At 27.5% G+C, this 16,544-nt stretch overlaps 1 protein-coding gene across 1 annotated transcript; it reads left to right on the forward strand.

Moving 5' to 3' along the window:
* The first annotated feature begins 1,242 nt into the window (after positions 1–1,242).
* On the forward strand, positions 1,243–15,804 carry LOC114943521 (uncharacterized). Its single transcript, XM_085490297.1, has 10 exons — positions 1,243–3,042; positions 4,137–4,215; positions 4,817–4,947; positions 5,086–5,251; positions 9,328–9,611; positions 9,828–10,265; positions 10,746–10,824; positions 11,499–11,692; positions 11,777–11,942; positions 13,613–15,804. The coding sequence occupies exons 1-10, from the start codon at positions 1,914–1,916 to the stop codon at positions 13,854–13,856; spliced, it is 2,910 nt and encodes a 969-aa protein (XP_085346423.1). The 5' UTR covers positions 1,243–1,913; the 3' UTR covers positions 13,857–15,804.
* The last annotated feature ends 740 nt before the right edge of the window (positions 15,805–16,544 follow it).

The following is a 16,544-nucleotide window of genomic DNA, read 5'->3' on the forward strand; positions in this document are numbered from 1 at the left end:
AGTGTAGCTGAGCTTTGTCAAAATCGCGTTTATACAATATATATTTATATACACAAACATTCACATTCGATTCTAAGAATATTTTATTATAACATATATTATGCACTTCCTAGTAAATTTTCGAATCTGTATATAAATATTTCTGCATTATAAAGTGCAGAATATCTAATAATGATAAGGTGCAGAAATGTATTTGATATGTAAGAAACAATTATAACTTTATGTTGTAAGCTTAAATAATGTGACACACATGACTTGCACATGAAATATTAAGTTAAGAAGAACAGTATTATTTTGTATATTTATAATAAATTGATATTTAACATGTATAATTATTATTGTCAATTATATGCAATGAAGAAAGAACATATTTTATTTTCAACAAATTTTAATTTCAAGAAAATATAATTATGTTGGCTGAACGCGCTGAACGCGACGTCATTACGTCGAATATTGCAAAAATTATTTTTTTCGGGCGCCAAGTTCAACGACATGTAAAAGAGTAATTTTAATATTTATTTCGTAAAAACATGGTAATGTCATGGTAAAAAAATTGTTTATTCCAACATAGTGAATTACATATAAGCAATTACATATAGCAAAATCTCAGTCGATTCCACGCTTTCAAACGACGGAAATAAAAGAGCATTCCACCTCAAGTAAACTACTTTTGAGCAAAGGCAGACAAAATATTTCTAAATAATTCACGGTTTGATATAGCGAAAATTGTCACAGTAAAAAATCTTCTCTTCATTTTCACACTTAATTTTATTCTTAATAAATTAGCCGTTTGCATGATTATTTGTTTAATGTTAAATTGTTATTAGTAATATATGCCAGCACTAATAAAGACTGCGAAACGTTTGTATCATTATATTTTTAAATTAAATAAATGATTTTCGAATAAATTCTTTTTCAACAACATCTGTATAATTTATACTCAATAATTGTGAAATCTTACTATACGGTAATAAATATACTTCGCACACACAATTACTGGTAAGCGTTTGCAAACACAAGAAAATTATAGAAAAATTTCCGCAATGATCTCATAATATAATCGTAGTCTCAGAATCTTATTAGTTTGTTGCATAACAGTTAATACTTTAATCATAGTAACACATAACACCGAAAATACACACGCATTTATCATTCTATATTCTTATTTTGAGTTTATTAATTTTAAATTGTCTTATTTATACTCTAATCTGATATTTTTGTAACACAATTACATTCAAAATTATATCTTCTATGCGCACAACGTGAATCTGGACAGTCAACCAGATCATAGAAAAGCGATAATGACATGCTTTTTTAGAAGGCGGATTTGCTAATGGATTGAACAAACTAACATCTAAAGTTTCAGAAGACATTGTTGTTTTCCTTGTATAATTAAAAGTTACAGGTGTATGATTTTATAATAGTAGACAGACTGTGGGTGTGTGTATGTGTGTGTTTCCTCGCAAAGTTATCTACGACTCATAATCTTCAGTAGTTTTATTTTATCTCTCGTTCAGACACGTATTAATTTATGCAATATTCTTTTCCTTCAAGAAGAAACGTCAAAGCCGAATATAGTGATACATTATAAATATTTTACTAAATCTAGTGTGATAATTAAACGTTAAATGCGTAATCGTCTACATTTACAGTGTTAATATAAAATGAGATCAACATTTCTAAAATTTGTAGAAAAAGGCAAAAAAGATAAAATAATTTAATTTTATCACATATGTATATTACGAACCTGACACATATCTTACATTCAATAAATACAAAAGCTAAACTAGGCACAAAATAAATATACATTTTTTAAGCATTAAAAATTAAAATTTATATGACAAATAATGAATGCAACAACAGATTTGATTGATTTCTCTATCTAATTTCTGTAGTGAATCCTTTGTGAAATAATGTTTGTACATAATTTCGCGTTTCTGTGTTGCGGGCTTCTACTCCTCATCATTTCTTCATCGGAATCTCAGCAAACTTACACCAACAACAAAGATGAAGATCATCATTCGACAATACGATACGAGAAATATGCGGATTCTACAACAACTTATAGTAACGAAATAAAACCACTGCGATATGATTTGTATGAAAGGTTTACCAACAATACGCAACATAACGAAATGAAATATGAATTTAGCACTATTTCCACGAATATCGATCGCAAAGATGTTGATTCGATACTACATAAATTAAGAAGGCGTTCTGCTCACAATCAAGAGAATGATGACAAAATATTGAAACACTTTCACAACAATTCGACAAATGTCAATCATAAAGAAAACTCTACGTCACAGAAGGTTTATGAAAACCTGCTTAAAATGAATGATTCCATGTCGAATAAAGTCTTTGAAAATTTCACTAAGAATAGTTATGAAATTAACATCGTCCCATACGAAACGTGCCATAATATAACTTGTATTCAGTTCTGCTGTCCTTTTGGCAATATCATGAGATGGAATGACACCAAATGTATTCCAAAAGAAATGACATATGTTTTTCCGAATGTGTACAAATACACAAACGATTCAACGCAGAACGAAAATGGGCGAGTGAACGAATTCTTTCAGTTAACCGTCTACAATACGTGCTTAGAATCGGAATGTTACGTGGTACCCGATCATCAGTACGATTATAAAATTTTTGCCAATGGTTCTTTTTATATACCTTATTATGAAACATTATTTAAATCGACATCATATTGCCTCGGCGTCTTTTTGGAAAGAGGGGGTAGATTTGAAGCGTTTTTCAGTTCAGAAGAGTATGCGGAATTTAATAAGAACTTGAAGCACACGCCTGAGTACAGTTGGATAAATCATATAATTGATTTATATTTTAGTTTGTATTTAGTGTGTATGTTATTTTTGGTGGCAGTATTTCTAGTGTATTCCATATTGCCAGAACTTCGAAATGAACACGGCTTCATGTTGCGCAATTATAGTGCAGTTACATCCATCCAATTGATGATTGATAATGTGAGACTTTCAAATATAAAAAAGGGTTTTTTATATCCCGCCTGTATTACAATTGGTACAGTATATCTAACAATAAATTACATAAATATATAAAATCAATGCATAGAACATATTTGTAAAGCATAATGTATATCCGCATATTAGTATATATTACTTTTGCATTATTTGAATATATATATCGCTTGTTAAAATGCAACTGTCAATAATGAATTAAACTAAAATTTAATGCATTTTATTAAAACTAACCTGAGTTCGCCTTTACATATATATAAATACATACAGGGGGTAGACAAAATAATGTGAACACCTGTGAAAGAGAGGTATTTATATATGTACATTAATTAAATGTTGGGCCACCATTTGCCCACTTTCCAATGTTATCTCATTCTTCCATCCGCCAATTGCCTTAGAGATAGATGTTGAAAGAGGAAATCCGCTTCTCAATCTTCTTCGAAACTGTTCATAGTTCGATGATATTAAGCCATTAAAATGCCCAAACACTCTCCCTGGCCAGCATAATTACCAAACCCAATTATCATCGAACCACTATAGGCAGTTTTGGAGAAGAGATTGAAAAAACGTTTAATTGGCTCAATGATATTCAAATTTGGTAATTGTGCTAGCCAGCAAAAATATTTAAACATCTTAATAGCTTAATATCATCGGACAGTAGGCAATTTTGAAAAAGTGAGAAACATATTTTCTCCTTCAACAGAGCAATTAGCAGATACAAGAATGAGACAACATTCCAATTAGAAAAAAAGCAAATGGTAGCCCATCTTATTAACAAACAAATATAAATACCCCTCTTTCACAGGTATTCACATTATTTTGTCTACCTCCTGTACATACATATATATATTTATTTATTTATATATATATATATATATATATATATATATATATAAAATTTGCGTTTTAGAATATTGCAGTGTTACGTATTGAAATATTATTTAATTTAATATTGGTAGTATCAGTATTCATAATAATAAATAAATATTGTTATAAATTATTGGTGCAGAATGTAGTAAATCTGTTTTAAAGTGGAAAATAAAAAACGTCAAAATTTCGATTATTTCCATTTTCACGCGCGCTTAGTGATGAAAATGATATTTATTATTGTAGTTATTATTTCTATTCATTTTTCAGCCTTTTTAGAATATCTTTGTATTATATCGGGTTACTTCTGGTTAAGTATTATGAGCTTTAATATGTGGCGGACATTCAGGTAAATAGCCAAATATTTTATATTTTACTTTAGTTCTTAGCTCATTTTAATTTGTCTTTACATAATTGTTTTATAGTATGAAATATATCAAAAATTTTGTCAAGATAACGTAAATTTTTTGGAATTAGAAATGGCATATATTAGATAATAAACATTATATATATAATTTATAAAATATTTATAAAATATTACAACAAAATCTAATTCACAATAATAAAACAAACTTTTCTGGAAATCTTTTTTTCCATTTTACAAGCTTGATATTATTGCGTTAATCTTTTTTATGTATAATAAAGTAATACAAAATAATTTTTTAACATAAATATATATTTTGTCCCTATAAACTTAATAAAAATTTAAATTATCTTTATCTGTAAAATATCTATGTAAATATATATTAGTTTCTAAATGATATACAATGTTATATTTCTCATCATAATTGAGTGTCACATGTCGTATTATATAAATAAACTTTTATAATTGTGTAGAATGAGTTCTCGAGAAAGCTTCGATCAAAGTCAAATATTAACATTTTACATTGAGATTTCTTTTATATTTACACTTATATAATTAAATATAATATATACCTAAATTTTTTCAGAAGATTCTCTTTGTTACAAAAAAGCAGCAGCCAATCAGAAAAAAAAAGTTGGTATATTATGCTATTTTTGCGTACGGATGTCCATTTGTACTTGCTATTATTTGTGTCATCGTTGTGGATTATGTTTCCGAGTATATTCCAATAATTTTGAGACCAGAATTCAAAAATAGGAATTGCTGGTACTTTGTGGAACGTACGTCTCAGATAACTTTATTAAATGCTACGCATTTAAAAAATATGTAATAGTATATAAGATATCATATTTACAGATTGGGTAGCACTTACATTCTATTATTCCTGGATCATGACTGTCTGTGTTATTAGTAGCATTTGCTTATCCATCTCTGCGGCGAGGAACATTAAACGCTGCGAAAAAGATACAAACTTCAGTCTAACAGATTCGGAAAGCAAACAATTTAATGACAATAAGAAATGGTGTGTATTCTCATACTTTGCATCACTCTGTCATAATTTTTTATTATGTTAATAAGATTTCTGCACATATATTTTTGTCAATATCTCTGCCGACATCATATGCTTGCTTGATTTGCATTCCTGGTAAAAGGAGGAGAAAATTATAATTGCAAAAGATATATATATCTATAAATATATATATTTTACTGTGCTTATATTTTTCTTTTTTATATCTCATATTGTGTAATAAATTTATAAGAGAAAAAAAACATTTATTTTTGTAACTTGCATTGAGTCTTTTTTAAAAAATCTGTAATGCTCGAAATGTCGCAAGGAAAGAGTATAAACGAATATATATTAATTACATTAAAAAATTACATTTTTTAAGTATTTCTATAAATTTTTTTTTTTATTTCCCCCTTTTATAAATTGCAATTGGTTCCATCATTTTTTAACTTAATAATTTGGTAGATAGAATTTATTATTTTTATTGAAAAATGACCAAATATTAATATATACTTGTTTGCAGGTTAAATCTATATATAAAGTTATTTATCGTGTTGTTTATCATTATGGGTATAAATTGGTCTATGTATACAATTTCAAGGTTGTTATATAATGCACAATTATATAAATACAGTTATTACATTGAAATTTTTAATAACTTGTTAAGTGTAGTAAAACATTTCTTCATGTTTATCACATTTGTATGGAAAAAAAATATCAAGTTGATGTTACTGAAACGATTCGGATTCAAGACGAATGCATTGACTTGAATACCACTTTTGAAGAATCCGTGCAGGAAAAGTCAATTTTTTGCGGAAAAAAAAGTATCACACGAAAAATTTGTCTAATGGGATTGAATTTAAATGTTGTCAATGTGTAAAAAAAACAGTTTTATAAAATCAAAAATCAACAATTAATTATTAATCGCAATTTAATATAATCTTATATATAAAATTAAAAGTAAATTAACAATTTATATTTACAATTTAAATTTATATTTTACGTAATGTATAAGTTTCTTCGAAGGATTTCATTTCAAATTGCACATGGAAAATTTGTCTTATTGGTGCATATAATTAAGTCAAATTAATGGAATTACTAGAATTAAATTTTGTAAACATTTTTCTTCAAAAAATATTTTTATATGAAATTTATACGCAATATATAATGTTATATTATCATAAAAAATAATTCTGATTGAAATAAAAATATGTTATATATTTATAAATATAAGTATATAAAGTAAAATTAAAATTTGTTTTAAACTGCTGACATGGTCCAAACAAATAAATTACGAATATTTTCAATTGCGACTGTTATGTGTAATTATTGTTTGGTTTTTACTGTTTAATAAAATGGAATTTTTTGTAAATAAGTGTTTAGTGTAAATAAGCTATGTCAAAAACGCGTTTTTTCATATATACTTATACACACACGTTTGATGCTAAGAACATTTTATAATAATATATTATGCACTTAAGAATAAATTCTTGAATTTGAATATAAATATTTCAGCATTATAAAATGCAAAATATCTAATAGTAATTATGTATATAAAATATTTGATATGTAAGAAGCAACTATAAATTTATGTTATAAGTTTAAAAATGTAACATAACTTGCACGTGAAATACTAAATTAAGAAGAAAAGTGTCGCTTTGTATTTCTACAACAAATTTCAATTTAACATGTACGACTATTATTGCCGATTATATGCAATGAAGAAAAAACATATTTAATTTTCAATAAATTAAATTTCAAGCAAATATAAATATATGTTCGCTAAACAAGTCAAAGGAGCGATGTCGTTACCTCAATTATTGCAATAAGTATTTTTTTCGCTGTAATTGAATAATTGTGATCGAGGCACGCATTTGCTGGTACACTGTCAAGACTTCTTAGGAATTGTATCTCAATTGATGGCTCACGCACAATTATTTAATTGTAGCGCTAAATTGATTTTCGCAATAATCCACATCGCGTTCGGCTTTGTCAGTCTACATATTTATATTTGTTTCATATTAGAGCCGAATATAATTCATAATTGTTATTAAATTTCAAGCATTAAAGGAACACTACCAGAAATGTTCTTAATCTCTACTTTTAGTTTTTCTACGTAATTATCACTTACAAGGGCAACACCAGACATCGTTCTCTCCGATTTGGCCGAATCTAAAATATGTTGTATATGGTCACACTAATTCATAGTAAAAAAACACAACTCAACTTTCAAGCATTTTTGAAAAAAATATAACTTCTTTAATCTTACGTAAAAATAAAACTAAAAAAAATTTTTTTTGGAAAAAGGTAAAAGGGCGCTTAGATTAACGATACGTAAAATAGCGTAATAAAAAAAACAGTATGTTTCAAAGTATTACGTAAACTTGTGTCGTCAAATTAATACTTATAAAAAAAAAATAAAATAAAAAAGTTGCGTCAAACAAAAATATATTCCAAAAAATTTCAAATCAAAAATTAAATATAATAAAAATTAAAAAAATAAAAAATTTTAGTTAAAAGAACTTGACGCTACTTTTCCTAATTGCTGGAATGTATCTTATCTGTAATACATCTTAGAGTAACAAATAATTAATTTACTGTAATAAAATTATAATACATAATATTTTTTTTTAAATTGCTTGCATCAATAAGCGTGATTTTATACTAGCTTATCTATATATGATAATTTGATGATGACAGAACTTGGTAAACGTGTTTTCCTTCCCGAAGCAGAATGTATGTATATCTGTGAGAGGAATATCTATATCTATCATTTAAACATAAGAAGTATATTATTCGACGTAATATTGTCAGCAATTATGAAGCGTAATAATTATACATCGCACATACAATTATCGGAAAGTGTTTGCAAACAAAAAAATTTTATAATTTACGCAACAATTTCATAAGATGGTCGTAATCTTATAATCTCATAGTCAGAATCTCATTAGTTTGTTGCAATATCAACTTACTTTATTCACTGCAACACTTAACACAGAAAATTCAAATTAAAAGAGAACAGAAAACAGAAATTTGCAAGCATATTAATCATTCTATATCCTTATTTTGTGCTTATCAATTTTAAATTGTCATTATTAATATTCTAATATTATATTTTTGTAATACAATTAAAATTAAATACATTCGAAATAAAATACATAAAAATTAAATACACACAATTAAATACATAAAATGTAACTCATTCAAAATTATGTCTAACTTATGCGCACAGCGTGAATCGGGACTGCCAATTAGCATCACGGAAAAGCTACAACAATGTCTATTACATGCTTTTATTAGAAGCGCCGATTTTCTGCTGAACTGATCAAACTAACGTCAGAAGATTCAGCATACCCGCGTTGTTTACCTTGTATATTTAAGAGTTATAAGTGTATAATTTTATAATAGTAGACAAGACTGTGTATGTATGCGCGCGCGCGTGTGTGTGTGTGTGTGTGTGTGTTTGTCGTAAAGTTATCCACCACTCGTCATCCTCGGTAGTTTCATGTCTTCTCTCGTACAAGCACGTATTACTTATGCAATATTCTCTGTTTTCAAGAAAGAAACGTCAAAGCCGAATATAGTGATACATTATATTTTACTAAATCTAGTGTGATAATTAAAAATTAATCGCGTAATCGTCTACATTGTAATTGTTGACATTGTTAGAATAAAATCAGATCAAAATGGAAGAGATAATTTAATTTTATTATATGTGTGTATTACGCACATATCTTTCAACTAATTAATACAAAAACTATATAAATTAGGCACAAAATTAATATAGATTCTTTTTATTATTGAAAACTAAAATTTGTATGAGAAATAATGAATGTACCAATAGGTTTTGATTGATTTCACTAATAATTTCTCTAGTGTATATCTTTTTGTGAAATAATGTTTGTAAAAAGTTTCGCGTTTCTGTGTTGCGGGTTTTTTCTCCTCATTATTTCTTCATCGAAATCTCAGCAAAATTATACCAACAACGAAGACAAAGGTCGTAATTTGACAGTGCGATACGAGATATATGCGGATTCTACAACAATTTATAGTGACAAGATAAAATCACTCCGATATAATCTGTATGAAAGGTTTACCGACAATATGCAACATAATGAAATGGAATATGAATTTAGCACTATTTCCACAAATATCAATCGCAAGGATGAAGATTCGATAATACATAATCTAAGAAGACGTTCTGCTCACAATCATAAGAATGATGACAAAATATTGATATCCTCTCACATCAATTCGACAAATGTTAATCATAAAAATAACTCTACGTCACAAAAGGTTTATGAAAACCTGCTTGAAATGAATGATTCCATGTCAAATAAAGTCTTTGAAAATTCCACTAAGAATAGTTATGAAAGTAACATCGTCCCATACGAATCTTGTCATAATATAACTTGCATTCAGTTCTGCTGTCCTCTTGGTAGTATCATGAGATGGAATGACTCTAAATGTATTCCAATAGAAATAAAATATGTTTTTCCGAATGTGTACAAATACACAAACGATTTAACGCAGAACGAAAGTAAGCAAGTAAACGAATTCTTTTACTTAGCCATCTACGATCCGTGCTAAAAAACGCAACGTTACATAGTACGCGATCGTCCGTACAATTATAAAATTTTAGTTAATGGTTCTATTTATTTATCTTCTTATAAAATATTATTTAAATCGAAATCATACTGCCTCACCGTCTTCTTGGAAAGGGGGAATAGGTTTGAAGTGACTATCTGTTCGGAAACTCATAATGAAATTTTCAGGAACAAATTGAAGTACACACCTGAGTATAGTTGGATAACTCATACAATAAAAATATATTCCAGCTTGACTTTAGTGTGTATATTATTTTTGATGGTAGTATTTCTAGTGTATTCCATATTGCCAGAACTCCGAAATGAACACGGCTTTATGTTGCGCAATTACAGTGCAGTTACATCCATCGCATTGATGATTGAAATTGTGAGAGTTTTAAATGTCAAAGAAGATATGTCATATCCCATCTGTATTACAATTGGTACAGTATATGTAACAATAAATTACATAAATATATAAAATCAGTGCAGAATATATTTGTCAAGCATAACGTATATCCGCATCTTAGTATATCTTTTTCATTATTTGAATATATATATATATATATATAACACTTGTTAAAATATAACTGTCGATAATAAAATAAATTAAAATTTAATACATTTAAATATATTGTATATTACACTTGATCTGAGTTTGCCCTAACATATATGTATATATATAAAATGTTGCGTTATAGAATTTTGCAGTGTTATGTCTTGAAATATTATTCACATTAATATTGGTAGTATCACTGTTCATAATAATAAATATTTTTATAAATTTTTTATACAGAATGTAAAAAATCTGTTTTAAAGTAAAGAATCAAAAACGTAAAACTTCCGATTTTTTCCATTTTCACGCGCGCTTAGTGATGAAGATGATATTTATTATTGTAGCCTTTATTTATATTCATTTTCAGCCTTTATGGAATATTTTTGTAATTTGTCTGGTTTATTCTGGCTAAGTACAATGAGCTTTAATATGTGGCGGACTTTCAGGTAAATAGCCAAGTATTTTATATTGTACTTTAGTTCTTGGCTTCTGATTTTAATTTGTCTATACATAATTGCTTTATAGTATTAAATAAACCAAAAATTTTGTGAGATAACATAAATTTTTTGAAAATATAAATGGCATGTATATAATAAACATTATATATTTAATTAATAAAATATTTGTGAAATATCACAACGTAACCTAATTCGCAATAAATGAAATAAACTTGTCTGGAATGTTTTTTTTTCATTTTACAAGCTTGATATTTATATTGCGTTGATCTGTTTTATGTATAAAATAAGGTAATACACGATAATTTTTTAACACATATATATATATATATATGTATATATATGTTTTTTTTGCCTTTGGAAACTAAATAAATATTTTAATTATACGGTACCTTTGTCTGTGGAATATCTAATAAATGTAAATATATAATAATTTTTAAATGTTATACAATGTTATATTTCTCATCATAATTGAGTGTCACAAGTCGAATTCTATAAATATACTTTTATAATTGCGTAGAATGAGTTTTCGAGAATACTTCGGTCAAAGTCAAACATTAACATTTTACATTGAGATTTTCTTTTTATCTACACTTATATAATGAAATATTTGTTATTTATATGAAACACTTATATAATATAATATATACCTACATAAATTGCAGAGGATTCTCTTCGTTACAAAGAAACGTCAGACAACCAGGGAAAAAAACGTTGGTATATTATGCTATTTTTGCGTACGGATGTCCATTTGTACTTGCTATTGTTTGTGTCATCGTTGTGGATTATGTTTCCGAGTATTTACCATATATTTTGAGACCAGAATTCAAAATAGGATTTTGCTGGTACCCTGCGAATCGTACGTCTCAAATAACTTTATTAAATGCTACGCTAAATATACTTTTAAAAGTATATAACAGTATATGAGATATCATACTTACAGATTTGGAAGCATTTATATTATATAATTACTGGATCGCAACTGTCTGTATTATTAGTAGCATTTGCTTATCCATCTCTGCGGCAAGGAACATCAAACGTTACGAAAAGGATACAAACTTCAGTCTAACAGATTCGGAAAGTAAGCAGTATAATGACAATAAGAAATGGTGTGTATTCTCACATTTTGCATCACTCTGTAATAATCTTTTATTAAGTTAATGAGATTTATGAAGATATATTTTTGCCAATATCTCTGCTGACATCATCACATACTCGCTTGATTCGCATTCCTGGTGAAAAGGAAGATAAAAATTGCAAAATATATACACTGGTCAAAAAAATTATCACAACACGCATTTTAATATCACGCGCAAATTTAAGTAACCGTATCTCCGCGAAAAATTATCGTATTTGAACAAATTCTTTTTTGTTTTAAAGGGCGCAGTCTTTTAAAAAACTTAATTTTAAGAAATTTTTATTCGATTTTGATTTTATCCTCTCTCCCTGTCTCCACCCCTTTAAAAAGTAAGGAATGCATTATTTCAAAAAATTGCATAATTTGACGAAATCTACGGAGTGAAATAAATTTTTCGCAAATCTTATCCAAATTTTCATAGAATATGAACTTTTTCCTACAAATTAAAAAAAAAACAAAGTTTGTATGATTCTTTTTGGCAGAGTTACAGCATATCAAAATTATCTATGCATTTTTGTGCAATTATCACCAGCTTTAGCGATGATCCGACGCGCACCAACGATGATTGCGTGACAAATTGATAATGAAGATCTTCACAGAATCAGTGATCAAACAATTAGAAGACGTTTACGTGAACGTAGTTTAAGATCGCGAGTTTGACATTTTCCTCTTCTGATGGTTGGAAAAAATGTATGATCCATACATTTGGAGAGAAAAATGTCGAACTCGCGATCTTAAACCACGTTCACGTAAATGTCTTCTAATTGTTTGATGACAAAAACACCTTACTTTTTAAAGGGGCGGAGTAAGGGAGAGAGGATGAAATCAAAATCGAACAAAAGTTTTTTAAAGTAGAGACTTTACTCTTTAAAACAAAAAAAATTTCAAATACGATAATTTTTCACGGAAGTACGCTTATTTGAATTTCCGCAAAATTTTGATAATATTTCTTTAAATAACTGTTTCTCATGTAGACGGTGAACGATTGTGTTTTAAATAGATATATGTAGGAGAAGACCGGATAAATGAGAGTCAGGAAAGAATCCGGATCAAATAAGGAATTATTATTAGAGTATAATGTATTTATTGCGAAATCAAGGTGCCTCTTGTCGTCCAAATACGAAATGTTCCCTTGTCTCTTCGCCGTCGCTCCGACCTCGGCGGTCCTCTGTCCGATCGTATAAGAGAGAGTGTCTGAGAGTCCGTGATGAAGCGTAAAAGTGCGTCCAAAAAGAGAGAGTTATGTGTCCTTCTACCAAAAATCGCTGATACTTATATCGCTCCTAATTTTCCCTAATAATCCCTTCCTATCATACTTGAGCCAATCGCTAAGCGACAACTAACCCGTGCTCTGGTTTGTTTTTGAACGGTCGCATCTGTTATTTTCTACACGGATCAAATCTCTTATTATTCGCACACAGTAACATAAATATAAATAAATAATCGAACACGAGGACGAGACGACAAGGCGACAATAATATGATGGCGTGATATATACTCTTGAAAATAATCGCACGCCTACACTCATTTCCCCCTTTTTTTAAGAATTGTAATTTATTTCATCACTTTTCAATTTAATAATTTGACAGATAGAATTTATTTTTTTTTTGAAAGGTGACTAATATATATTTCTTTTTGCAGGTTGAATCTATATATAAAGTTATTTATCGTGTCGTTTATCTTTGCGGGTATAAATTGGTTTCTGTATACGATTTTAAGGTTCTTTGCGGTACAATTATATAATTTTAGTTATTACATTGATATTGTTAGTGTTTTGTTAAATGTAGTAGAGAATTTCTTCGTTTTTATCATATTTGTATGGAGGAAGAAAATCAAGTTGATGTTACTGAAACGATTCGGATTCAAGACGAATGCTTCGACTTGAATACCACTTTTGAGGAATCCATGCAGGAAAAGTCAATCTTTTGCGGAAAAGAAAAATATCACACGAAAAATTTGTCTAATGGGATTGAATTCAAATGTTGTCAGTGTGTAAAGAAAAGAGTTTTATCACATATCAAAAATCAACGTTTAATCGCAATTTAATATTATCTTAAAATTACTATTGACAATGTTATATTTTACATGATGTTTTGGTTTCTTTAAAAGATTTAATTTAAAATTTCAAAGGAAAAATTTGTCTTATCGATACATATAATTAAGTCAAATCTATGGTTAAATTTTGTAAACGTTTTCCTTTAAAAAATAATTTTGTATGAAAGCTATACAATATATTATGCTATATTATTATAAAAAAGATTTTTGATTCAAATATAAAAATATATTATATATTTATAAGTATATGTATGTATATAAAGGCAAATTAAAATTTATTTTAAATTGGTGCCTACATGGTCCATACAAATAAATTACGAATATTTTCAAACGCGACTGTGTTAAATGTAATTATTGTTTAAAAATGGTATTTTTTGTAATAGATGTTCAATGTAGCTGAGCTATGACAAAAGCGTGTTTATATATACACATACTCACATTCGATGCTAAGAATATTTTATTATAATATTATGCACTTGAGAGTAAATTCTCGAATTTGTTTATTAATATTTCTGTATTATAAAATGCAGAATATCTAATAGCGATTATGTATAAAAATATTTTTAGCGACTTTCGGATCTATATTTTTCTCTCGCGTTTATTTCTTTATTTCTTTAGGGGGGGTACAGGGGTTTATGAAATTAAATCTCAAATATAAGATATTTCATGTAAAGTCTTGGTAGAAAACCAAGAATAATATGTGACTTGTGCACATTTTTGTTTATTTCCAACGAAAAATTAATTTTTCTTGGAGATGTACGCAAGAAACCGCGGATGGCTCTTAGACATTTCTTATTAATAAAAATATTTTTGATATGTAAAAAACAATTATAAATTTATGTTATAAATTTAAAAAATGTAACATGACATGCACATGAACTAATAAGTTAAGAAGAAAAGTGTCGTTTTGTATATTTGCAATAAATTTCAATTTTACATGTACAATTATTATTGCCAATTACATGCAATGAGGACAGAACATATTTAATTTTCAACAAATCTAAATTTCAAGAAAATATAAACATGTTGACTAAACGAGCCGAACGCGATGTTGTTGCGTCGATTATTGCAAAAATTATTTTTTTTGCTACAATTGAATAATAGTGCTTGAGGCACGAATTTGCTGATCTTTACAGTGTAAACACTTTTTAGGAATTGTATTTCGATTAATGGCTCACGCACAATCATTTAATTGTATCGCTAAATTGATTTTCGCAACCCACATCGCGTTCGGCTTTGTCAGCCTATATTTTATAGTATATGTATTTTTTTATAAATTTAGTTAATAAATTTTAAGCATTACAGAAAAACTACCAGAAATGTTCTTCGTCATTTCTTTTAGTTTTTCTACGTAATTATCACTTATAAGGGAACACCCGACATTATTCCCTCCGATTTGACTAAATCTAAAATATGTTGTAGTCCTATTCACACTAATCCATGGTATAATAATACATGGTATAATAATCATATTAGTTTAACAACGAATACAGTACAATTAAACATCATAAAATCCTCAAGCGGTAATTCAATATTAACCAAGTATTCCATTGACAGCATTATATACAAATACATTTTTTAATATCATTTGCATATATGAAACACGTGGATATTAAATATTAATTATGAAGATTTCGTCTAGTACATGACTATTGATTCGCCGTTTTATTGTATTGGTTTTTTATTATGTTTAATTAATATGATTGATAAGACGCAAGTGAGCGCTCGAAACGTCTCATCTATGTAATAAATAATAGAAATTTCATGATTTAAACATACCTTTGTATTATTGTCATTTAATAACCGCTCGTCTAAAACACCTTATTTACCTATTGTTTATTTATTAATATATTAAGATCTTATGTTCATATTTATTTATAATAATATGACTCAACACTCAAGCATTCATGAAAAACTGATCCATTAATCTTACGTAGAAATGAATCTAAAAAAGATCTTTTTTTAGAAAAAAGTAAAAAAGCACCAAATTCAAAATAGTATAATAGAAAAAACAGTATGTTTCAAAGTACTGTAAACTTATGTTGTAAAATTAATATTTCTAAAAAAATATTGTAATCAGAAATTAGAAATTAATACAAAATGAAATATATAAAAAATTTTAGTTAAAAATCTTGGCGATATACTTTCAAAATTGCTGCGATGTATTCTATTTGTAATATATATTAGAGTAACAAATAATTCATTTACTGCTAAAAAAATTTTAATATATAATAAATATTTTTTTAATTGCTTGCATTAAGCGTGATTTTACACTAGCTTTTTTATATTATATACAATGATTATACATTATATACGATATTTTATATTGTATACGATGATTCGACGACAATAGTACTCGCTGAACGTATGTTCTTTTTTGAAGCAGAAAGTGCATGTATTTCTGTGAGAAGAAAATCTACATCTATTATTAAATATATATATGCAAAGTATATTTTTCAACGTATTCAGCAATTATGAAACATAATAATTATACATCGCATACACAATTATAGAAAAG

Source organism: Nylanderia fulva, unplaced genomic scaffold, assembly GCF_048542155.1.
Source record: "Nylanderia fulva isolate GAGA-0341 unplaced genomic scaffold, ASM4854215v1 Scaffold12, whole genome shotgun sequence".
Taxonomy (NCBI): domain Eukaryota; kingdom Metazoa; phylum Arthropoda; class Insecta; order Hymenoptera; family Formicidae; genus Nylanderia; species Nylanderia fulva.

Coding starts and splice junctions, on each gene's coding strand:
- LOC114943521 (XM_085490297.1), top strand. CDS start 1,914: ATGTTTGTACATAATTTCGCGTTTCTGTGTTGCGGGCTTCTACTCCTC. Junction 4,948..5,085: donor GTTGTGGATTATGTTTCCGA/GTATATTCCAAT, acceptor TCATATTTACAG/ATTGGGTAGCACTTACATTC. Junction 9,612..9,827: donor CACTAAGAATAGTTATGAAA/GTAACATCGTCC, acceptor ATCCGTGCTAAA/AAACGCAACGTTACATAGTA.